Source organism: Melozone crissalis, unplaced genomic scaffold, assembly GCF_028551555.1.
Source record: "Melozone crissalis strain CALT ecotype California unplaced genomic scaffold, PUWL_Pcris_2 ptg000123l_1, whole genome shotgun sequence".
Taxonomy (NCBI): Eukaryota; Metazoa; Chordata; class Aves; order Passeriformes; family Passerellidae; genus Melozone; species Melozone crissalis.
In genome coordinates this window covers 210,156-234,608 of record NW_026535899.1, presented here as the reverse complement: position 1 = coordinate 234,608, position 24,453 = coordinate 210,156, and the positions used below count along the sequence as shown (strand labels likewise).

The 24,453-nt window shown below is 44.6% G+C and overlaps 1 protein-coding gene across 1 annotated transcript; it reads left to right on the top strand.

Annotated features, from left to right (window-relative positions):
• Nucleotides 1-10,898: 10,898 nt before the first annotated feature.
• LOC128948352 (kinetochore protein NDC80 homolog) lies at nucleotides 10,899-24,190 on the top strand. The gene is made up of 16 exons (XM_054293035.1): nucleotides 10,899-10,999; nucleotides 11,488-11,574; nucleotides 12,329-12,452; nucleotides 12,580-12,752; nucleotides 13,945-14,047; nucleotides 14,867-14,956; nucleotides 16,225-16,318; nucleotides 17,440-17,546; nucleotides 18,361-18,505; nucleotides 18,803-19,008; nucleotides 20,195-20,347; nucleotides 20,620-20,709; nucleotides 21,502-21,594; nucleotides 23,090-23,220; nucleotides 23,596-23,698; nucleotides 24,053-24,190. The coding sequence occupies exons 1-16, from the start codon at nucleotides 10,899-10,901 to the stop codon at nucleotides 24,188-24,190; spliced, it is 1,938 nt and encodes a 645-aa protein (XP_054149010.1).
• The last annotated feature ends 263 nt before the right edge of the window (nucleotides 24,191-24,453 follow it).

Sequence of the window (24,453 nt, the reverse complement as noted above, 5' to 3'; positions counted from 1 at the left end):
TTTTGGGTGCAATCCGACCATCCTCTGAGATCTTCCCGAGACGTGCACCAGTGAGCTTCGGCAGCTGGACCCCCGAAGGACAACGACACCTTTCGGTAGCTATAGCCCCTCCCTGACCTTCTTTCCTCCCTCTTCCCTTGTCTTACCCTTCTCTTCCCCAGATTCCCTAACCAAACGCATATTCAGCTGTGGTTATTATCAAAAAAATTGCATTTTGTTGATTTGTTACTGCAAACCCCCTGTGCCTTGTTGGTTATTTTTTGCACCAAAAAATCATCCGTCACCCGTTCATTCGGGCGGACCTTGACAACAGCACGCTCGTTCGTGTCCCACCTGGAGCGTTTATGAGGCCTTGTTCCTGCAGCTGAGCTCGAGGCCAGACCACAGTCCTTGACAGGAGTCTCCGGTCCTTGTGGCAGGAGCCCTTGAGACCGAGTGCAGGACTTGCTGTCCTGCAGCCTTCATGAGGCTTCTCTCTTCAAGGTGCCTTCCAGGCACAACTGCAGGACTTGGCGACTTGGAGCTTTTCCAAGGCATCTCTCCTGCAACTTGCCACAAACCCAGTCAAAGATATGGAGCAGAGACCCCCAGTAGTGCCCAAGATTGCCTGGGTGGAGGAGGAGGAAGAAGGCCATGGAGCTGCCCCATCACAGGAGACCGAGGAGGTGGTGCCGTTCCATCCATCGCAGGAGGGTGAGTGGCAGAGCCTGACTGTAGGACTGGTGCCTGCAGCCAGCTTGGCCCCATGCCATGCCATGCCATGCCATGCCATGCCATGCCATCCCCTGGGGAAGTGCCCAAGGACAGGATGGAAGAGGGGCCGGGCAGACACCCCGCAGGGGCCGTGCTCCATCCCCTGGGGCATGCCGGGGCTCTCCCTGCCTGGGGAGCGCAGGGCTGGGCCGTGTTGTCCGGCCTCTCCCGCAGCCCCTCAGCTCTGGCTGCGCTCGCTCTTTGCCAGATGCAGCCCTGGAGCGCACACAGGAGCAGGAGTCCAGCCGTGGCCGCTTCTGCAGCACAGTGCCAGTACCTGCAGCCACCCCCACCGGGGCTGGGTCTGCTGTCCCTGCTCAGCCCAGCCCCGTGTGTGCAGCACTCCCTGCAACATCCCCGGCTTCCTGCCCTTCTCCTACAGTTTGTCTGCAAATTCATCAATAGAATGCAGGAGGAAGAGACCATCGTCATGGGCACTGGGCTCAGACCCTACTCTCCCAGCTTCCAAACCAAGCCCAGCGCTGCCCTCCTGTGTATGCTTGTAGAGGAAAATTTTTACTATCCAAACCAAGTAAGCAGCCTGAGGCCAGGGTTTGATCCTCCCAGGAATTCCTTGGCCTCCCAAGCCAAGCAATGCTGGTTGCTGTCAGCCTTTGGGGCCACATGGCAGTGTGCTGGGAAGGGAAGCACTCCTCTGGGGAAGCTGGGAACATTGCTCCCTCTGGCAGCTTTCCAAGTCTCCTGGTGCATTATCCAGGTGCCCGCCATGGTGAGGTTCATCCACCAGTGGCTCCTGGCCAATGATTGTGCTGAGCACAGGCTGGACAAGACCCTGCTGGATCTCACCGAAGCACAGCCAAATGACGCAGTCATGACGCTCCTGCGTGTGGCCCCGTCCTGTGACAGGTATGGGGCCCATCTGCCCACAGGGCTCAGGCCTCCCCAGCCCATCACCCTGTACAGCCTGGCCCAGGTGTCTGAGCAGCAGAGAGTTCCAGGGCCCTCTGGCTGCTCCTTTGGCCAGCCCCTGCATGTCAGCCCCCGAGCCTGCTGCCATGCTCCCTCCCTGCCCCTCAGGGCTCTGTCCCCACAGGGCTGGGCTGTCTGGCTGCTGCTGGCCAGGGCCAGTGGGCAGAGGCAGAACTGGCAGCCAGCCCAGGGCTGTGTCTGAGACCCCCCTGAGACAGAGTTCTGACCCCACAGAGCTGCCATGGCCATGTGGAAGACCATCATGTGCTCGCTCAGGATTGCAGAGCCAGCACTGCTGATCCTCCTGGATGTGCTGGGGAGCTGGCCAGAGCACAGCACGTGCACCTCCGATGGGGACGAAACGGGTGTCTTTGGCCTGACTGTGAGTTTCTGACAATGGCCTTTGCTGGCCCCAGGGCTGCCTCTCCAGCAGCTCTCCTTCCTCCTTCCCCCACTGCATCTCCCTGCCTCAGGCGCTGGCCTGAAACCTGGCCCAGGGGCAGCTTCAGCCCCACCAGGCCCCGTGCTCCCCCTGCCAAGGTCTCTCGGGGCCTCTCCCTGCTAAGCTTGGGCCCTGCCACATACACACCTCGGCACTGAGCGCTGTCTCGGGGGGCTATGTCCTTTGCAGGCAACTGTGGTGATGTGGAAGATCCTCCAGGTGCCCCGTCTGCCACGGATATTAAAGGTGTATTTCCCCTGCCTATTTGTGCGTCTCCTCTTCCAAGTGTTCTTCAGCACTCTGGATATGCAGAGGAGGTCGATACATTCTGGAAGGGATGCCAGGAAGAGCACGGCCTTGCCACCAGCCCCAACAGGTGCTCCATCCCACTCCTCCTGTCCCTACCATGTGGCCTGCCAAGGAGCCAGTGCTGCCAGTGTGACCTGGGCTTTGCTGTGCACACAGGTTTGCAGTGCAGACCCTGAAGTCCCTGCTCTGCCTTCTCCACTACGAGGATGTGGTGGTGGCAATGGAACGCAGGTGTGCCTGGGACACGCTGCTCTCTCTTGACACCCACCACTATGCCGTGGGTTTGCTGGCCAGGTGAGATCCCCTTCTCCCCACTGCCTCTGACATTGCTGCTCTGTGCCCAGGTGTCCCACAAAGTCCCCGTGGCCATGGGCCAGAGGGCCTTGTCACTGAGGGACGGCCAAGCACACTGGAAAAGGCTGGGACAGGAGGGTGCCCATGAGCAACCAACTCCCAAATGGCCCAGGCCCCCTTGCTGGAACGGTGGTGGGGAAAGATGAGAACTCTGTGAGTCACTCCTGGGAGAGGTTTGCCCCACTGCATCAGGGTCTTGTTTCCTTTTTCTCTCTTCAGGATACTTTGCAATTCAGCCATACACTTTTTTTCCGGGATTGCATTCTACCTGCTCGCCATGCTCGGTGAAGAGATGCCATACTGGGATTTCCCTGCCCTGGCATTCCTTGTGGAGGTGAGCCTCAAGGCCAGCGCTGCCTGGCTGAGCTGCCTCCCAGCCCTCTGCCCACTCGTAGGCACAGCTGCCAGGACAGTGCCCGTGCCCTGTGCTGCTGCCTGGGCCCGGCCCTGTGCGCTTCTGGGCTCCTGCCGGCCGGCTCCCCTGTCACTGCCCTGTGCCTTTCAGGTCCTTGAGTGCCTGGACTTGAGGGAATGCAGTGACAGTGTTCTGGAGATCCTGGCACAGAACCTGCAGAGCGAGCACATGGCCGGGCGTTACTTGGCACTCCGAGGCCTCGTAGTGCTGGGCAAGAATCCCTTGATGGTGAGAAGGGGGCAGTGGCTGAAGCCCTGCAGGTAGCGTGGGGCGGGGCAACGCAGTCGCTTGGCCTTGCCTGGCCTTCGGGCGCTGGGGCAGCTGCTCCCAGCTCTCCTGCCTCCCGCTTCAGCTGCCTCAGTGCTTCGGGACAGGCCTTTGGCCTCTGGGCCCTGCGGCAGCAGGGTGGCCTTTCACAAACTTGTGTTCCACACAGGCTGAAAAAATGTGGAGCCTGACTGGAAGTCTTGTGGAGCTCCTGCAGGAAAATGATAGCGACATGATCGGGATGACCATTCTTCTTTTAAGATATTTGCTCCTGGATGATGGTGCCCTAATACCCATCCCCATTTCCCTGCAGCTGGCTGAGGCGCTCCTGCCACTCTTTGACCATGTAAGGCCCTGTGCCCACAGCCACGGCCACTGGCTGCTGCCCGGACCCTTGGTGCCCTGTGGAAATGCAGGCCTGTGCCCTGGGGGACCTGAAGCAGTTGATGCTGAGGTCTTTTGCCCTTCCTTTCATACAGGATGATAGCTAGGTGCAGCTGAGCTCCATGTGTGTCTTTCAAGAGATGCTGGACTCATTAACCAAAGGTGGAAGAAAGGCCCTGAAGTCCCACGTGCGCCAGAGCCTGGTCCCACTCTACTTCCACTGCCATGATGAAAATCAGATTGTTGTTGAGGTGAGGACTTGTGGCCGGCTGCTGTCCCCCTGGGAAGGGGCTGGGCTGTCTCCTGCCCTGGCACCTTGCGGGCTGCAGCCTCCTGCAGGCTGTGGCACTGGCCTGTGGGGCCATCTGTGCCTCTCTGCTGCTCTCCAGGCCTCCTGTGTAGTACTGAATTCTGCAGCCAGATTCCTGAAGAGAAGGAATCTCGAACAAACGCTACAGGTGGATCACACATGGAGGTTCGGCGAGAGCCTGGTAAGAGCAGCCAAGAATCCTCAGCCTGGAGAAGGGCCCTGAGGGCGGTGCTCAGTGTGCGGGGCTGGCAGCTGTGCCCCTGCCCGCTGCTGCAGCTAGAGGCCGCGCGAACTCTGCTCCAGGCTCCCATGGCCCCAAGCCGGGTGCCCATGGAGCCCCGGCCCGGCGGGGCTGCGGGGCGGGCCGGCACCGCGGCTCCCCGGGCAGCAGCCGGCCCTCTGCCCCTCCCCTCGGGAGCCCTTGGCCAGCGGCTGCTGGCCGCGCCTCAGGGCTGGGCGGGCAGGCGTGGCCGGCGCTGGGCGCAGGCAGCGCCCGGCCCAGGGGCTGAGCCCGCACCAACCCTTCCCTCCTGCCGCTCTCTGCAGCTGGCAGAGGACAGGAGCCGAGCGGCCGAGCACCTGCGCCGGGCCCTGCGCTACGTGGAGAGCCCACACGAGCCCCAGTGAGAGGCGGCCATCAGGTTCATGGGTGAGTCCCGAGCTCGGGCCCCTCCCCTCCCCGGCCCGCCGCAGCTTGGCCCCAGCCCCGCCTGCTGCCCCGGCAGCGCCAGCCGTGCCCTGGGGCGCCGTGGAGCCCCGCCTGGCCCGGGCATTGCTGCTGCCGCCCTCTGGCAGCCGTGCCCTGGGGCGGCAGCGTGCGGCAAGGGCCCGGGCTGAGCTCTGCCTGGCCAGCAGCCCGTGTGGCCACAGCGCCGGCAGCGCCGCTGGCAGGGAGCTGTGCCGCTGGGGCCGTGACAGGCTCTGTGTTCACAGGCATGGCCGGGCGGCGCCTGAGGGGGCAGCAGCAAGAGCTGCAGCTGATCTGCACTGGTGAGTGAGGGCAGCGGGCTGGCAGCGCGGGCTGCCGGGGGATGAGCCGCAAGCCCTGCCCCGGCTGCGGAGGGCTCTGCTCCCGTGGGCAGAGCACACGGAGCTTTCAGGGCCCCGTGGGCCATTCGTGGCCAGCAGCTTCGGGCTGATCCCCTTGCTCCCTGCTGATCCCCTTGCTCCCTGCTCCCTCCTGGCCATGGCAAGAGCCGGCTGGGATGGCCCTTGCAGGGGGCTCTTCTCGGGTCCCCGCCGATCCGGGATCTGACCGTGATTCTGTTCCTCTCTCTTGCAGCCCTTGAAGAAATGGCAGATGACATCAGCCTTTCTGTCAGAAGGCTCACTCTTCAAACTTTACACATTCTCAGGGCAGAAGCTACAATTCGATATTCCGTCTTGGAGGACCTGGAAGATCGGCTCCGCAGGGCGTGGAAGAAAAGGCTTCCTGTCTCAGGGCTTGGCCGCCTCTGCTGCTGGAGCTCCATGGAGAGATTATCCCAGAGGCTCTGTCTGCTGGGCCCTGAGCCAGCAGGGATTTTCCTTGTGTTCAAGACTGTTCTTTTCTTCTTTTTGTTTTCCTTTATTATGTAAATATGGAATGTGTTACAATAAACAGACTCCCAGGATCTTTCTTTTCCTGCCCAGGATCAGTAGGGCATAGGGGAGGAGGGAGAAAAAGGTGCTTGTGCTCAGCCAGCTGCCCAGGCGTGCAGCGGGCAAGGGGCAATGGCCAGAAGCCCCTTGGCCTTTGGTGGTTCTGCTGAAGCCTTTGTGCTGGTGACAGAGAGGCTGGGCAGAGGCCGGGTCTGCAGGGATCCCTGCCAGAGCGGTGCCTGGAGATGGCCACAAGCCCTGTGCCAGGCAGGAAGCACCATCCGTGTCCTCCTGCCCGGGTGCTGCTGGCTGCCTCGCTGAGGGCTCCCAGGTGCCTCTGGATGTTGCTGCTCTGGAGCTGCGGTGGGGCTGCGGCGCTGCTGCCGGGCAGCTTGGCCGGGCTGGGGCAGCCCCTGAGGGGCTGGGGCGCTGGCAAGCCCTCAGCAATGGGCTGTCAGAGGCCACAAGCAGCCCCCCGGCAGCCGCCTTGATCCTGACAGAGTTGACTTGCAAGAGGGATCCCGGGCACTGTGGAACTAACAGCATCAGTGTTGTGGGAAACCCAAATGCAGGGAAATCTCAGACCTTTGGTCTTGTCAGCAAAGCTTAGAATTAAGCACAGGATTTGATCTGAGACCTTGGATAGGGCTTCCAAACTTAGGTGCTAGAAATGAGAATGAGGATTTCTAGTTTCTAGCAGAGACAAGGGGGCGAATGTTGAAGTGGAGGAAAGTTTGGAGTTTTAGAGTCCAAGATCTAGAAAAAATAAAAGTAGTTACAATGGAAAACAAGAAGCTTAGGATGCAGTGCTGTAGGTTCGTGTGTCATAACATGATTGACTAAGAAAGCTTACACTGTAGCATGAGTCCATAAGATGAAATATTGAAGGGTTAGCTCCAAACCCCAAATATCCTTGTTGGCAGTGTCTTCTTGGCCAAGAAATCCTTCAAAGCTCTTGTAACTACAAGTCTTGCGGCCTTGTGAGCCATGCAGTGCAGATGTCAGCCAAACTCACCCTTCCTGTCTGTGTAGAAGTGAAGAAAATGCAATGGCATCATGTAAAAAACTCAGAGGTCCGCTCTCTAGCTCATTCCAAACTCCTTCAACTCCTGCAGAGTGGGATTTAGCTACAAAGAGATGACAAGGACCCTTAGTGCTGCCTCTTTGACTCCAGAGCAATTGCTTTAGAATCTTTCACATAAGCCTGTGTAGTTATGTGCCAGAAATGGATCATTGGAAGAAACTTTCCCAAGTGACTTGCATGGAGGCTTGTTTGAAGGGTATTTGAGGAGAAAGGCTCCCAGCAGAGGTCTGGGCTTTGGCCTAGCTGTGTCCCCTGCTGATTGTGAAGCGTGCCATCAGCTGCAGGGCTTTCTGGGCTAAAAAGGTCATCCAGTCACTTGGACTTGCTCTTTACGGCCTCTAAAAGCTGGACCCAATTTTGGGGCAAATTTGGAGACCGCATCTATGGGTGGATGGAGCGCCTAGGATTTTCCCAGTTGCTGGGAATGGTTCTCCAGGTCCCTGGAGTATCCATCCCATCTGGTTTTGCTTGTCCTGGTTCCCTGGCAGCTGGGGCCCTGGGCAGAGCCCTGAGAGCCTCTGAGCTAGAAGGGGGCTCTGATGGGAAGGCTGCCAAAGCTTCCAGGAAGGCTACCAGAGCTTCTGGGCTGGTTGCCAAGGCTTCTGGGAAAGCTGCCAAAACTTCTGGACAACCTGCCCTAGCCTCTTGTTATCAGGCCCCTAAGCCTCCTTATCTCACACCTGCGCAGCAGCTCGCGACGGTGCCTGTATATACTACACTGCTACGCCAGTTAGCTAAATGTCTTTAGCGGAGAGAGAAACCCAGCCATCTGCCCCCGCGCTTCCCTCCTCTCTGGTCCAGCCATCCGCCCCCCCGCTTCCCTCTGAGCGGCTTGAACAATCTGCAAGGCCGTATCCTCCGTTACTTGACAGTGACAGCAACAGCGAGTCAAGTGATGAGTCGCCCGCAGTAACACCTGAGTTGGGGCAAGGAGCTCTGGTCCCTTCATCTCCTAAGAGCTCTAGCCTTACTGCCCCATGGACTTTGCCTCCATGTCAAGTAACTGTGCTTCCTCAACACCCTCAGGAGTTCTGGGAATTTGTTAGGAGGAAAGCAGTTGAAGAAAATAATTGGGACATAATAGAAAGGTTAGGTGCTCCAAGAGTACCTCAGGAGAGCAGTGCCATTGCAAATGTTGCTTGTGATAACCCTATGGCTTTTCCAGTTTTCAATAATATTCAAGAGAAACCATCGTTTACCATATTAGTGAAGTTATGGAAATGTCAAGGTGTGGGTCAAGGATTTGATTACTGGTATATGGTCTGGTCCAGTAGAATTGATAACCTGATAACCTGATAACCTGACAACCTATGCTTGTGTTTTGACAGATAATGGTCCTCGATGGGTTCCTGCTCGCTGTGTCAAACCTTACTTAGACCGTGCGGGAAAGGACAGGATCGATGGTTCCGCAGCTGAGGCAGAACGTGCGGATGACACTGGCTAAGACCATATATCAGTAATTAAAGATGGATGAAGGACAGGAACGATTGCATTGAGAGTGGGAATTCTGTTGATGGTTGTGATTGTGATTTTGTGTGTCCCCTCTCTGCTTGGGTTTTTGCAAAGGGGCCTGCAAAAATCCATAGCAGCTGTATTTACAGTTCAAAAACAAAAAAAAAAGGGGGAATTGTGGAAGAGGCTAGCAGCGAGCCTGTTGGCTAAAGGAGCGAGAAGCAAGAAGAAGAAGCTGAACCAAGGAGATCAAGGAAGGAAAGATGGGAGCCTTCTGCGACTGGAGGGGAAACGACTGGAAAGTGTATCAGCCATTTTCACTAATAAAGTGTTGCCAACTGTTGCCAACGGTTGCTAACGGTTGCAAACAGTCCTAACCGGAGATCACCCCACAGACGACACTGAGTAAGGTCTGTATGTTTTAATTTTCTAAACAGTTCAAGTGAAAGTCCATTTTGATTAATAATTTAGAGACAACTGAGACTGAGACTGAGTGTGCTTGTGGTCTCTGCTTTAATGTCGTGACCGCCTCGACTGCGACACCTGGTGACTATCAAGTGCCAATCTTGCATTATTTGTTCTTGGGACTGCCTCTCTTATCCCTCTTACAATTAGTGTCCTATATTGTCTCATGCTCGCTCTTCCCTCTTCCTGGTTTGGATCCCAATTAGGTGGGTTAACAGGCATTTTATCTTCTCCTCTAGGACCTCCTCTATTTTCTCTTTCCCAAATCCTCATACCCGCAGTACGAATCATTTGTATTTCTTCAGAAGAGAACAGTATTTCTAGGATAGAATTTAATTCCTCCCACGTAAAGATGTTAGGCCCTAAAAATTGGTCTAATTGTTGGGAGATGCCTATTGGGTCTTCTAATAAGGTCTTAATTTCTTTCTTAAAATTTCTAACTTCAGAGGCGGTTAATGGGGCATTCACAAAACCAATACCACCTCTGCCCCCCCCATAGGCACTTCTCTCAGAGGAAACAACTTTTCAGTTCTCCCACATTCACCTTGAATTTTCTTTGCTTGGAATCTTGTATTATACTGATGGCTTGCTACAAGCTCATCTGGTTCAATTAATTTCTTTTCCTCTATATCTTTACAACAACAGGCCTTTTTCACTCCCTGACCTTTTGTTTGCAAACTTTCCTCCTGCTTGTGACTCTCAGTATGTTGGGGTACAGGGGATAAATAAAAAGGAGTGTTTTGTGATGTTCCAGGAATAAGAATAGGGGAAGAGGTACTTTGGGTTATGGGCTGAAATATGGGGGAAAAATAAAAAGGAGTATTTTGGAAAGTTTTGGGAGCCAAGATTGGGGTATGGACACTCTGAGTGGTACTAGAGACCAGTGTCTGGGTACTTGAGGAACCAGAGGGACTCTGCAAAACTGAAGGAGTACTAGAATGGGCAGGTTCTGGTATATTTGGGAAAGGAGATGATACAGAAGAGGGGATGCTGGGAGCAGGACAACTTGAATTAGAAGGTTGAGGTGATTTTAAAACTCCTGTGGAAGCAGATACTGAAATTTCATCCACCTCGTGAGATGGTACTGAGGGGTACAAGGTTGGAGGGGGAGGAGGAAGGTGGTCTATAGGAGGAGTCGGTTGAGGAGGTAACAGGAGGTCATCTAAGGGATCAGGAGGGGGAGGCGGAGGAAGATGGTCTAAGATGGTCTCCGTTCTGGTAGCCCAGTTTCTTCTTTTTCTTTTTCTCTGGATATTTTATATAATTTTATTTCCTCTTCCTGTTTGTCCCTTTCTAACCAACATTTAGCATATCTAATCTCTTCGTCACAAGGTTCTATTCTGGTATTGACATATCTAATTAATGCTATACATAGCCATCTTTCTTTTGTCCCATACCAGGGCCAATAAAAAGGTCCTTCAGCAATACTCTCTTTAGGCCATATTTCTGTACAGTGTCTTATCATTTTTCTCTTATCTAGATACTTCATTCCCTCATTAGTATCCCAATTTATTAAAAGTTCACCTAAAGGACTACTAGGAGGTATTTTCTTAAAAACATCCTTCCCTTTTCTCTTCATGCTGGCACTTTTCCCAGCACACTGTCCCATCTTTAACTAGCAATTGGTATCCAAATATAATTTTTTTTTTTTCCAATAAGGGATATGTATTAGTTACAAATGAGGAAGTTGCAGAGGAATGGGCGGGCTCAGAACAAGAAGCTCAGGAGCTGATGTACAGCAGACGTGCTGTAAGCAGTACTTGTGTACTCGTGGTAGTGTGGCCTTTTTCCCAGTGGACTGAAATGAAAAATTTCTCAAGCTCTTTTGCTTTTGGGACCTGTAGGTCTGAAATGACCAAATATAAAGAAAGGCAAAACAGTAGGTTTGGAGGAAACAGTAACACTTTTTATCAATAAAATGGTTGATTTAAAGGGCTGTGGCTGCTCTTATGTATTTGTGGAGTCTAACATAATTTTTTTTCTTTCTTCTTTTTTTTGGGTTTTTTTTTTTTTTTGGTCCAATGTACAGGTCTACTTGTTTATTCTGAGCCTTTGGAAAATCATTGTGGCATTTAGAAAAGAAAATACCCTTAGGTCCTGGATTTTCTGATACTGCTGGAATACTGAGGGATTGTGGTTTACAGCAGTCACAATGAGTGGAAGCTCGAGTATTGCTGGAAGCAGCAGTCGACAATCTAAGATGGCACTGAGAGTGCAGGACACCAACAAGACGGATCTTCAGACACCTCAGCTGTAAGTCTGGCTGGTCATGTTGCTAAAAATAAGTATATAAAACTAATTCTGAAGAGATTTATCATAGTGTGTTTGAGTGTGAGTAGCAACTGAGGGGAAAAAAACAAGACAGTGAGAAGAAGGCTCCCTACAGCCAAGGGTGTTTGCACATGTGCTCCAGTTTTGCAAAAATACTTCCTTTCTGTGTACTTGTGTCATGTTTCAAATTGTAACACTTTGTTACATGTTTCTGAGGAGATAGCTGGATGCATCAGTTAACCTTTCTAAGATGTTGGGGGATGAAGGCGCTTAGGAATATATGACTGTTTGTATCACTCTTGTATGAGCTATGTATGGTCTATGCTGGGGTCTATTCCTATGTCTATTCCTTTTAAATATTCCTTAAATATTTTAGATTCTATTTACAGTCCTGTACTATAAGAGCTACTTACTATAGCTCTTGTATGAATTGGTAGTAGTAGTCACTTGAATCTTTTTCTGCTCCTCAGGAAGGACAGAAGCACCTTTGAGAAGCTGAGCATGAGCAAACCTACATCTGTAGCTTCAGAAGGAAAAGCCAGCTGTTTGGGGAACAGGTATGGATAGCTTTTGTTGTCTGCACTGTACATTAAAACAAAAATGGTCCTCTAATTTTGGTATTTTTCTTTCTTGACAGATTTTCACTATAGGGAATGATGGATCTGAGGCAAGCAGACCTTCAGGTCTGCCTTCCTCCAGTCCTTGGTCGCTAAACAATAATGCTCTGGAGCAGGAATTGCTTTGGGAGCTTTTTTTTTTTTTCTTTTGGGAATGATGTGCACTGCAGACCTTAAGAGTATCTCAATACATTTTCTTGTTTAAGGAAGAAAGACATCTGAAGTATACTCTGCATTAGTTTCCTCTCTCTAAGATACTAACTTTCCAAAACTCTATAATCTTTCTACTTAGCTCATGACTTTCTGTGTTATGGGTATCTTCTTGATAGTACCCCATTGTTGCAGGGGTTATTCCTTTTAAATATTCCTTAAATATTTTTAGAGTTTATTTACAGTCACCAACATTATTTTTTTTCATCTTTGGGGTATTTTTCTGCTCTCTAAAAGTTTATTTATTTCAATAAAATGAAGAAAGTATTCATCTAGGATGCAGTAATCTTTGTTGTACTTATGGCATTGTGACTTCCAGGGTGATGATGTTTTTCCAATGACCTTAAACAAAGAGAAAACTTCAAGTATCACTTTGTATAACAAATGGAAAGAAAACATAAAGCTAGCAGTTGTGCCTTAAACATGAAGAGAGTTCTTCTTTCTATGTATTGTCACAAGACCTGTATTCATTGTCTGTCCCTAGCGCGAGCGGGGCTGGAGGGTCAAGCAGCAGCCTGTACGGTGTGTTTGGGACAAAAAAGATAAAGGATCCCAGGCCCCTTCATGACAAGACATTCATCCAACAATGTATCCAAAAGCTTTATGAGGTAACATATGAACTTGTTCTGCATGTATGTTATGAGGTGTAAAATGTGCTAGGCAAAGTGGTTATTTCCCTTGGTTTCAACTATAAATTTTATTTAGTGACTGGTATTCCGTGTTTCTTTTGCACAGTTCCTTGTTGAGAATGCTTATGCCCACGATGTTTCCGTGAAATCACTACAATCTCCATCAGTTAAGGACTTTTTAAAGATCTTCACCTTTATCTACAAATTCCTCTGCCCTTCTTATGAACTGCCTGACTCAAAATTTGAAGAGGAAATTCCCAAAATTTTCAAAGCCCTTGGGTAAGATGATTATTGTTAGTCTCCTGGGCTGAATAGATATGCTATGGCTAGAAATTTAAAAGCTAAGAATTCTGCATTGATAGTTGGGCGGAATGGATAGGTTTATTTATTCAGATGAGACTCTAAAAGTACAATGTTGTGATTGTTTTGTTTCACTTTTGTTTAACTCTAGATTTACTCTCTGATTTTCAGCATCTGCTATACATTTTATATTTGAATTTACAGAACTATAAGCTCTGGGAATCTTGCTTTGTCATGTAAAATTTAATTGATTATTTGTATAGAACTTTGGAGGACAAGGCACAATTTTCTTTTACAGGCCTTTCTGTTCATTTTGTTAGAATCTAAGAACTAAAATTTCCAGAATTTTGGATCAAGACAATTTAATTTTAGTTTAAACAAATTTAATTTAGTTTAAAATATGTTTTCCTGCAATTTTTCTCATTCTGCCTTCAAAGCAGAATGTGGAAATAACAAAATTACTGTTGAGGGGAGAAAAACACTAAGTAGCTGAGTGGTTTACTGCTGAATTTGTTCAGTGTTTGAAATCATTAATGCCCCAACATTGTCTTGGAAAGAAAATCCTCTGCCTCTTGATAACAGTGAATTTTCAGTCTCATTTAAAAAAAAAAACAGGGACTGTATACCCATGATGGTGTCAGAGTGCCAGGGCTCCTTAAATGTAGGTGCAAATCTTTTTTGCACACTTCTCAGCATTTTAATAAAGTTTTGTTTTAATCTATAACATTTGAAACTGCTGATATAGCTTAAAATGTTGCAAAGGATTCCACTCTGCTGCACCAGGGGTGTAATTCTGGATAAAATGACTAATTCTGACAAGTCACTTGAAGTTTTGGGAGCTCAAGGAGCATCTGGATGACACTCTGGATCATATGGTTTAGTTGTAGGCAGTCCTATGAGGAGCAGGGAGTTGGATTTGTAGATCCTTACAGGTCCCTTTCAGGCCATGTTATTCCATGAGTTGCAAAATGAGAAACCCATGATAATTGAATAGAATTGTACTGTCAGAACTCAACTAATTTCCTTTGAAGTACAGTAGAATTGAGTTTGCTCTTCCTTCTGTGCTTTCATCTACATAGAAAAACATGCTGCTTTGTTTTCAAAATGTGCTGGTTTGTTTTCATCACTGTCTGCCACAGCTATTAAAAGTGTATCTTCTTTGGCCGTACAGGTACCCCTTTGCTCTGTCAAAAAACTCCATGTACGCTGTGGGAGCACCACGAACCTGGCCTCAGATTGTGGCAGCTTTGATTTGGTTAATTGATTGTGTCAAGGTAATGTTTGTCTTAAGATAAATATTTTCACTTTCCAGGCTGGAATGTTAGTTTCAATACAGATTCAGTACGTATTTTCTACAAATCTTTGTTTAACATATATGTAAACATATATGTTCTTAGCTGTCATCTGGGAGCTGACCCTTGGCCTAATGTTTTGGTAACTTTTAAAGTGAGCTTTTCATGTTATATTATGATAGGGTTTTTTCTTTACATGTATGCACTGGATAAATTAATGTATAAAAGGAGGTGGCAAAATGCTGATCTGTACATACAATAAACGTGAGAAGTTAATGAGTATAATCACCGAATGGAACGTGTATCTCCAGCGCAAATGTTGTGACATCTGCCATTCTCCCCTAAATTTGAAATCTAAGGATGGGATTTTCAATTGAAATGATTCAAATGTTCTGTGATTCTGATACAGAGTGGCAAGTTTTTGGTTTGAGTGGGGTGTTTTTTATTTAATCTTGGTTTTGTTTGGTTTGTTTGGGTTTTTTAGTAGTCCTAACAGTTGTTGCTGCCAACTCAGGACTGAGCAAAATTTGGCATCTGTGACAGAAGTTGACCACTGCTGAATTGAGTGCCCAGGAAAACCCTGTCCTTTTCTGCTCAAAAGACACGAGAGAATTTGGCAGTGTTGACTGTCTAGCTCATGCCTCTTTACCTGTGTGTTTAGTCAGCTCAACACAGGTTCATTCCAACCTGCCTGCTGAAATCCTAATCCAGTGTTACTCTGCTTCTTTTCACGAAAACCAGCATGGAAACTAATGGATGTCTTCATGTTTGCTCTTTGTTGTGTGCACCTCTGCTTTTCAGCTGTACAATGCGATCAGGGAAAATGCACCATCGTTCGATGACACACAGAGCTGGGGAGGAGAGACAGATGATGGAATTGTACATAAAAAGGTACCATAAAAAGGAAATTAGTATCAGAATTGCTTAACTGGATTTTGCCATGTGCTGTAACAACACAATTTAATTACAGTTTAGATTGCTGGGTCATGTATTTATAGATTCTGTTCCCTTTTATATTCACAATGCTTTCTAGGAGGTAGAGTAGCATTGTGTAAAAAACCTGATCAACTATTTCCTGAGCAGGTATGATGATCAGTCTATTGGTGTAGACTGGGTATTAAACAAAATATTCTCTTTATTTTATATTCACCTTATTCTGCAAGTATATACTGTTGTCCTTTGTAGAGAAAGGGCATCATTATGCTGTTTATTTTTTTAGAGTTTCCGAAATATTTTCCTTTAGCTCTCAAGACCTCTGAGGTTAACTGCAGTGCAGTATAAAGACAGTGACTTAATTCTAAATATAGTGACTTGTGCCAATATCTACTCAGTTTACTATGTAAAAATTGGTTGTAAAGTTTTATTTCTGAGCCACAAAATAGGGTGGCAGTATAATTTGAGCTCTTAATCCAACAGCTTGCTTTCTTTTTAATTTATCATGGATTATTAGAACTACTCAGATTTAACTCAGTGTTAAATCACAGCAGGTGTTTGGAGAGGGTTGCATTATAAGCTAAAACATTTAATTAGAAATTGCAAAAATAAAGTAAAATCATAATTTTGGACTAAGGTTACAACATGATGGTTGGCAACTAACAATGCTTTTAAACGAAATACGTTCTTCTACATTGGCACTTCTGCATATATATATAGATACAAAATTCACAATACTGGTGTAATTGCTTCTGAAGCATCTGTGACTTAGTGTCCAGCAAATTCTTTTTGGGTAACCTTTCTTTAATTCTAGATAAGAGTACTTTGAGACCTGCAGATCTGAATTTTAATGGTCATATTTATAGAAAAGGCCTGTTAAACAGAGCTGCAGTTTCCATAAACTAGCCTGAGAGAATCATATGCATCAAGATGAAAAATTCTTAAATATTCTATCTACAATATTTGTTAAATATCTTTTTAAGAAATACAGGATTTCCAGACCTTTCTTAGTGTGAATTATAGTTGTCTCCTTCTGCCTGAATATATAATCTGTTGACATTCTATGTTCAAAGGGAGGAAAAAAAATTAATTTTACAAAAGTACAATCGAAGCATTAAGGATATTTTTGATGTCTGTTTAATTCCACTGATTGAGTAGCTTTAGACTATCCAGATATTTTACAGGTCTTGGAATTGTTGAAATGAAAGATTTTAAATTGCTTTCAGCTTTTCATGGACTACTGTGTGAAGTGCTATGATCTTTCCATGAAAGGGAGAGATACCTTTGAAGAGTTGGATGCTGAAGTGCAGTCAAAATTAAGTAAGTTTTTAAATTCTAAGTATTCAATTGTGTTACTGGTTTCCTTTCTCCTAGCATCAGTTTGTTCAGTTTATGAGTGAAAGTGATCTAAGGGAGTCTGAAACACCTAAGTATGTTTCAGTTACTTCAACTTAATGCTCTCTTTTTTAAGTGTATTTTGAGCAGTACAGATGGGTAGGTCATGATCTGCTATCAGCTGTAGCTGTGTCACCTGATTTTTTAATGTCTTTGTCACAGAAAACCAGTATACAATTCTTCAGATGTGAACTCCATCTATGCAGATGGCTCTTGTTTCTGTCTGGAAAAGCTAACAATTAAAAAAAAGAAAAATATTTTCAGAGGATGCACAGCTGACAAGAAAGTTCAGCTTTTGAAGATCTGAAAGCAGTCTGCAAGAGTTCCAAACTCTGTTGTGAGGGTTCTGTATGTGATTCAGCATGCACCTGTGTTTGTCTTCAGGGAGGTAGAAAATTATTGGGTTTTTTTGACTCGCTCATTTCACCACCTGCAGAAATACAAACACAATGTGAGAAAAGGAAGAAAAACATGTCTTACTTTCTTTGCTCTCCTATGAAAAGCCAGACTAAGGGCCCTTTGTTTGCAAACTGGGGCCATCAATTGGAGAGGAAACAAGATACCACACTGTTACTGGATATTGGGAAAAAATAATGATCCCATTTTTTGGCAAAGCCAAATTAAGTTGGGGAAAAGATGCCTCAAGAAGCAAGGAAGTATATGGATAAGAAAGAGGTTGTTAAGTAAGTTTGATTTGTTCTAGCTTCACAAGGTAGTCCTGACTTGTACACTCTCCTGTGGTGTGGGCTGCATGAGAGTTTGGAAACCCTTACCTCTTGGGAGTGACTTTGGCATGAGAACTCTTTCTGACATGAGGACCGAGAAACCCATTTCTCTTCTTGTTTCTTCTGGGGTTTTTGCCTGGTTACATTTTAATGAAAGGTTTTTCTGGTAAGTTTCTTGGTTGTTTTTAGTTATTTTTTAGTGAAAAATAATTATCTAGATAATGGGTATTTACTGTGCTGAAGCTCAAGTTCAGGTACTCAAAATAGGTGGTGATATTGAGATAAATTTGTAACTCGAGTCTCTCTTCTGCTCTCCCACAGAGGATTTATTTAATGTAGATCCATTCCAGATGGAAAGTTTAGAAGCTGAGAACAAAAGACTTCAAGAAGAGATTGCAAGACTAGAAAAAGAAAAGGAAAGTGAGCAGGTTAGTAAATTGTGTCTGTTTTTATGGAGGAGTTGAATTTTATAATATCAACCATTTCTGAATGAAGATACTTATGATACATAACAAATGGAAAAATTTCAGTGCTTTGAGATTTTAATTAGGCCAGATTTTTACAGACTCTATACTATTAGAGAACAAGGCTTTTTTCTGTGGAATCTTCAGTACCTATTTGTTTGATAATGTGCAGGTATTTACAGGTAATAAGGTCTTATATTGACTGAAATATCAATAAAATACTTGAACCAAATTTTTTAATATAAATGTCAACATTGTTTTTTTCAAGTGTGTTGGTATTCAAATATGAGGCATGGGATTCAGTGGTAACAAATATATTTTATGGAAAATACTTTGCTTGAAACTCTGGATTCTGCTTTTAATACATCCTGAGTTTAAAAATGGGTTAGTGGCTGTGCAGGTGGCAAATTGAAATTCCTGCCAACTGTGCAAAATGTGCTGAGTTTATTCCTGGTTTTCCATGCCCCTGTTTCATCTGCCCTCCATGTATTATTAGAGTTAAGTTGTGGACTACCTGTAGTAAGAATTGTCTAAAGCACTGTCTGATGCAAATGAGAGACATAATGCTGAAATGCAAGAATCTTTTCAGCCTTCTTTGCTTTTATTTTAAAGGTGTCCTGACTGGACTTAGCTGTCACAGAGATAAAAAATTATTAAAGTTCTTTATTCTATATTTGTGCTGTTGATGTTGATCAATTACTCTACTGTCTTATCTGGAAAGTGAAGTCATTATTTTATATTTATCTAAGAGTGGTTGTTCTTTTCACCCATTTCCTAGGATCGTATAGCAACGCTACGAAATGTGAAATCGTCCCTTGAAGCAGACGTCCAGAACTACCAGGCTTATTTCGCTAAAATGAAATCTCATATATCCATCCTTGATCAAAAACTGGAAAGTGTTAATGATGAAGTTGAGGCAGCAGGTAAGGAGGACTTGATCACAGTCAGGACAGTGAAGCTAGAAATAGTCTTCAAATAATTGTAGTTCTTAGCTTGAGAGCAGAGCAAGGTACTTGGAGTAGCACGATGCTACAAATAAACTTTCCAGAATGGATTGCTAATAAAATTTTTTTTTTTGTCTGATAGCTCTCTGTACACTGGAGTAATGAAATGGTAATGTTATGTAATAACTGTGTCATTTACTCATACAATACAGAGGTGAGGTTTATGTATATAGGCTGGTATTTTATGTCCATTTCACAAATGTTTTATGTACTTAGAGGCAGAAGTAGAAGCCACGAAGCGGGAGAATGCCCGGCTCCGGCACATCTTAGATAACCAGAAGTACTCAGCTGCAGACATTGAGAGAATAAATCACGAGAGAAATGAGCTGCAGCAAACCATTAACAAGCTGAATAAGGAGCTGCAAGAAGAACGAGAACTGATGTGGAATGAAGAGATGAAATATGCTAGGAAGAGAGACGCGGTATGTGAAAACCCCACAACACTCAGAGGTGGCTGCCAGTTTTCATCATGCAAGCTTAAAATTGGATTCTTGATAATTTCTTTCCTAAATAATCGAACACCACCATACGTGTATCTAACCAGGCAAAACTGACAAGAATGGCCTCTGTTTACAGTATCTCTGAAAAATGTTGCGCTTTTTCCCCTTTTTCTGTTTTGCACTGAGTGGAAATGTACTTTTTTCCTGCATCGTAAGAGATGTGTCTAGAATATGAAGCATGGTAAGCTGTCACTGCTGTAGCATTTAGAGCTTTGATAACATTAGCATGCCATTGCTTTGATAACACAAGAAATTACAGGCTAATGTTAATATTTCAGAGAAAGGAAGTAAGGCAAAACTAGTGAATTTGAATCAATAGTTTTGCATGCATTTAGGGCCTGATTAGTTCTTTGTGTAGCAGTTGTAACATATTTCAAGGGCCAAGTTCAATCCCTTCAAACAGAGTGAAAAGATATAGTCCTGGAAGTGATGGGATTTAAAAGCTTCTGCTTTGCCAATTGGAGAACTAAAGAAAAAATTTCAAATATGTTTGGTAGGGTCACCCTTTATCAAGCACTTTTATCAACTTAAATCTTCAGGTGCAAGTATGAAGCATATAAAACTGGAAAAAAAACCCTGGGGTCTTTAATGTTTGCATTTAATAGCACTCATTAATTAGAAATTAAAGCATTTAATAAGCTTTGTTTAAAGGCATGCTCAAGTTAGTTTGTTGTTAGGATGTGTGGCTGTGTGGCATTTCCTGTCAAAACTAATGAGAGAAGGCATATTGACCTTATAACTGATCATTTGTTTAGTATTATTTTCCAGCACATTTTTAGTTCCCAATCAGCTAATTCTCAAAAACTTGAGGCAGGAAAAATTATGGCAGATGAATACGGAAAAACCACAGGTGAAAGCATTCAGTGTTCTCAGCCATAGACACTAAGAAACCTCAGTGTGCAAACTCTGAACGAACCATAAAACAGTACCTAATGCAGCAAACTGCTGTGCTGGCATTGCATGCAGCTCTTGAATACTGTGGGGTAGCAAGGAATTATGGCTACAGAGAGCAACTCAGGAACTTGTTTAAAGTACTATATGAATACTTCTTGCACATCTTTTCACTTGTATCTCTTCTATGATTTGTGCCCTTTTCTCCTCTGAGCAGATTGAAAAGCAACTGGCAGAGTATCATAAACTGGCTCGAAAGCTGAAATTAATTCCAGTAAGTGCTGAGAATTCCAAAGGCCACGACTTTACCATGCACGTTAATCCTGATTTAGGACCAAATTTCCTAGTCAAATACAGAACTCAGATCATGGTAAGTAGAATCAACACTGAAGGCTTTAGATAGCACTCACAAAAAAAAAGTGTTTCTTTGGGAATGCTGGGAAGGTCTCTCAATCTCACAATGAAATGTCATTGAAAAGCTTGTGTGATGAGTCACCATAATGACATTGCAGTATATGAAAGAGATTTGGTATGGGAGAATACAGTAGCCTAAAAAAAATAAAAGGGAAAGATGTACTGGGGTGCATCTTGGTTCAGATTAGCAAATTGCATTTGTTCAATCTTCTTGTATACGTATTACAGGCTCCCCTCATGGAGATCATCAATGAGACTGAGGAAGAAATTAGTAAAGCCACTCAACGGAAATTTACTCTGGAAGACACTTTGGAACAGGTGAGTTAGTTAAAGAAGATTAACGCTAAGATACCAACCCCAAAACCTTATCTGCCTCTTTCATTCAACTTTTTGCATAGTTAAAGTGTGATGTGTTGGGTTGGTTTCTTGAATTACTTGGGGTTTTTCTGAGGACAAGTAGAGGGGGAGAAACTGTGAGAAAACTGCTTTTATTGTAATGGAACCTAAAAGTTTTTCTAAGAACTGAGGTCTTTGTTGGTTGAAATATCGTGTATTCCCTGAATTAAAGTTTATGTAGCTTACATATACTTGACCATAACCATTGGAAGTATTTGTTTCTAATAAGTTGCCCGTTCCAGTTGATTGTGTGGCTTACCATCACCGACAAATTGTCATCGGGAAGATTTTTAGTACTATTGGATTTGGGACAGATTGAAAGAAGGAGAATTTTATTTCCTCGTTCGTCTACCTGAGCATGGTGTTCTGCGGTATGGAATGTCCTCTTGGCCAGCTGGCCTCGCTATGCACCTTCCCAGTCTCTTGCCTGTCCCTGCCCTGCTCAGTGAGGGGCCCTGGGAAGCACAGAAAGCCTTGGACTGCTGTGCTAGCGCTATTCAGCAGTAGCCAAAACTTGGTGTGTTACCAACACTGTTTTAGCCCCTCATCCAAAACAAAGCATAACATAGGCTGCTATGAAGAAGGATAATGCCATCCCAGCCTAGCCTAGTTTAATGGTTTAACCTGTTTAACCAGGTGTGGTTTGTGATGGCATGGATTTATATGTTGGAATTCTTTTTGAACCATACTTCCTTGGTTATGTTTTCATCCTAGGTGAATGTAATGCTAGAGGACAAGAAACGCAGTGTGAAAATGCTGACAGAAGAAGCTGAAGAGCTGGATGATCTTTACCAGCAGAAGCTTAAGGTACAACTTCTTACACCTTGATGACAACTTATCCTTAATGATAGCCTTATCCTCAATTTTTGTATATATCGATAAATTTTTGGGTTGCATTTTTGTTTGGGCTTCTGCCTTTACCTTCTTCCTTCCCTCTTAGAGGATTTTTTCATTCTTTTCAGAAAAGTGATTTGACTGCCACCTTAACTGAATCAATTTTCACTTTCTTGTAAGAGAATCTGGCATCCTACTGTAGCAGATCCTGTAAATCATAAATTCCTGCATCCAGTAATAAAAGCAGCAACAATCATCTGACCTCAGGATATCTCCGGGCATGTGCTTGAAGGAAATTTTAGGATCAACAGAACCTGTCTTGTCTAATCGATTTGTATATAATAAATACATTTTTACAGTTTTTAGTTAACATGTTTAATCAGCTTCTGTAAAAACAAAGGAAAACATTGACCAAAAGCATGTTAAATTGTTTTAATGATCTCAAACTGTTACTTCCTTTAGCTTCCTTTGCCAGCACAGGAGCAGTCCCTATTCTTTTCCCCACTTGCAGTTCAGCAACAAAACATAACCCTCTCTGTTAACAACTGAGTGGCTATTTTGGTAGCTCCCAACTTCTCTGACAACACTGCTTTAGCGGGGCCGTGGTGCCCTGCAGAAAAATGTTCTTTGAACTACACCAATATTTACCATATATGCTCCTGTAAATCCAAACTCCTGTGCTACAGCCATGAAACAGGGCTATTTCGCTGCTAATACCTGCTGAGGCAGGTGTATATATAGGTTTATAAAGGCAATTAATTTAGTTTCTATTTTTCAAAACCACATGACATTTACCTTTTGATCTGTGCTCTTGCATATACTTTTCTCCAAAGTTAAGCTCATAAAATACACACTTGCCACCAGACGCTTAGTCATTTAATTCCTCTTCTAATATTTAAAATGCTGTTTGTAAGTCTTAAGTATTAAAATTATTTTTGAAGGATGATGTTTCAGTAATCTACCGAAGTTGCATGTTGAGTTGACGTCAGAATTTTGTTTGGTTTTGTGGACTGTATAGCATCAACAGTGTCATTCTCCTAGAAGAGATGATTATTTGGAATTATACTCTCTTTCAGACAAAAAAGAAAAGCTATTTTCTTACTCAGATGTGGTTGTATTTTTTAACCTAGAAACAGTTGTTCATAATGTGCCATTTCTAAGCTATTTAGACTATCTAAACAACACTTTGTGAGCTTTAACTCGGAAGGGAAAGTAGCTGCAACACAGGCCTTTAAATGTGGTTAAAGGAATAAAGAGATGGTTAGGCTTATTCTGGGATGGGGATGATACAGAAACTTTAGGTTTGGGAGGGATATCCTTGGGGCTTTTTTCAGTTCTGAACTTGGAACTATTTGTGTGAATTTTGAATTCAAGTATTAGGATATAATCAGGTAACAGAAAGAAAAAAAGATCCGAATTATACTTGAGAGAGGCCATTTTTTTTTCTTCTCCTTCCTTATGACAACAGGAGATAGAAGAAGAAGACAAGAAATATGCAAATGAATGGGAATTGTTTAAGAAGCATAAACAATTACTTGAGAGTGGTGTCTATGATGGGCTCAGTGAAGCTGCAACTGAATTGCATGATATCGAAAGAGAGTAAGGCTCCTAACTTCCATGTCTGCCTTGTTTATTTTGGTTTTTAAGGATAAAGATATTTTCTGGAATGTAACATACAGTTGTTTCATCAGGTATCCATCTCAGTGTGTTAATTTCACAAGTTAACAACTGAAAGATGTTTCTCCTCAACAGTATTTTGCTAAAATATTTGTCTGCTGTATCAGAACTCCTGTTTTCCACGTAAGGGTTTTTCTTTAAGTTGAGCATTAATATATTGTAACTTGGTTCAAATTAATACTAATGGAAAAAAAAGTATGGCTAAACGTGATGATAAATCAGACTTGAAGTGATTGTTGTAAATGTCAGGAATTCTCCAATTATGGACATGACCTTCTGAGTATCTTTACCTTTTAGATATCAAGTTGTTTTGCAAAGAACAACAGAAGAGAACAGAAAAATTGATTCTAACTTGAGTCGTCTTGTAGAAACAGTTGCTACTCATATAGAATCTATAGTGGTAAGCTAAAATTTGATATTCAGAATTAAATCTCTCTAGAGACATTTTGCAGTTAAACACTTGGAAATTAGAGCTTACTCTTTCTAAGGAAGTATCAGTTATTTAGCTGCTACTAAGCCTGCGGATTCTAGTTAAATTTTCTGACAAAACCTTTGGTGTAAATAATCAGAATTGGTTGTTAAGTGTCAGCAGTAACATCCTGTCAGGTTAAACCTGCTTCTGAGAGGCGTCTTTCAGGAAGGTGTTTAACTGAAATCAGTTAACCTGTGCAATGACTGCTTAAAATGCTTTAGCAGAATCAGTAAAATACAGGCCATGACAGAGCTAATAAAGCTCTCTGTACCTCTTTTCTAGAAATACCTTGAAGAACAGAATGCAAGAATAGAAAGAGACGATGAAGAATTCATGCCTGAAGGTCTATTGTCAAACCTGACCAGCATCCTAGACACTTATAAAAAGAAGGCTGAAAGTGTCTTATCACTAGAAAGATGAAGATAAGGTTTTGGTCCCATTCAGTGCCATTGTTTGCCATTTTAGCCCCATTTTAGTGCATTTTTTTGCTATTTTAGGGTAATTTGGAGAAATTGGGAGAAATTTGAGCAATTTCCTGCTCCACAGGGTCACTGAGGGAGCGGGCCAGGGACAGGTACTGCAGCTGGTGCTGGGGGAAAAAACAGGGAAATTGGTTAAAGATGGGGAAAATTGGGAATTTTGGGAGAAAATTGGGGGAAAAACCAAAAAAAAATGGGAGAAAT

Bases quoted from the DNA above. Each gene is read 5' to 3' on its own strand.
- LOC128948352 (XM_054293035.1), top strand. From the start codon at position 10,899: ATGAGTGGAAGCTCGAGTATTGCTGGAAGCAGCAGTCGACAATCTAAG. The intron at 14,048-14,866 runs GTAATGTTTGTC...TCTGCTTTTCAG, and splicing joins GGTTAATTGATTGTGTCAAG to CTGTACAATGCGATCAGGGA. The intron at 20,348-20,619 runs GTAAGTAGAATC...TACGTATTACAG, and splicing joins AATACAGAACTCAGATCATG to GCTCCCCTCATGGAGATCAT.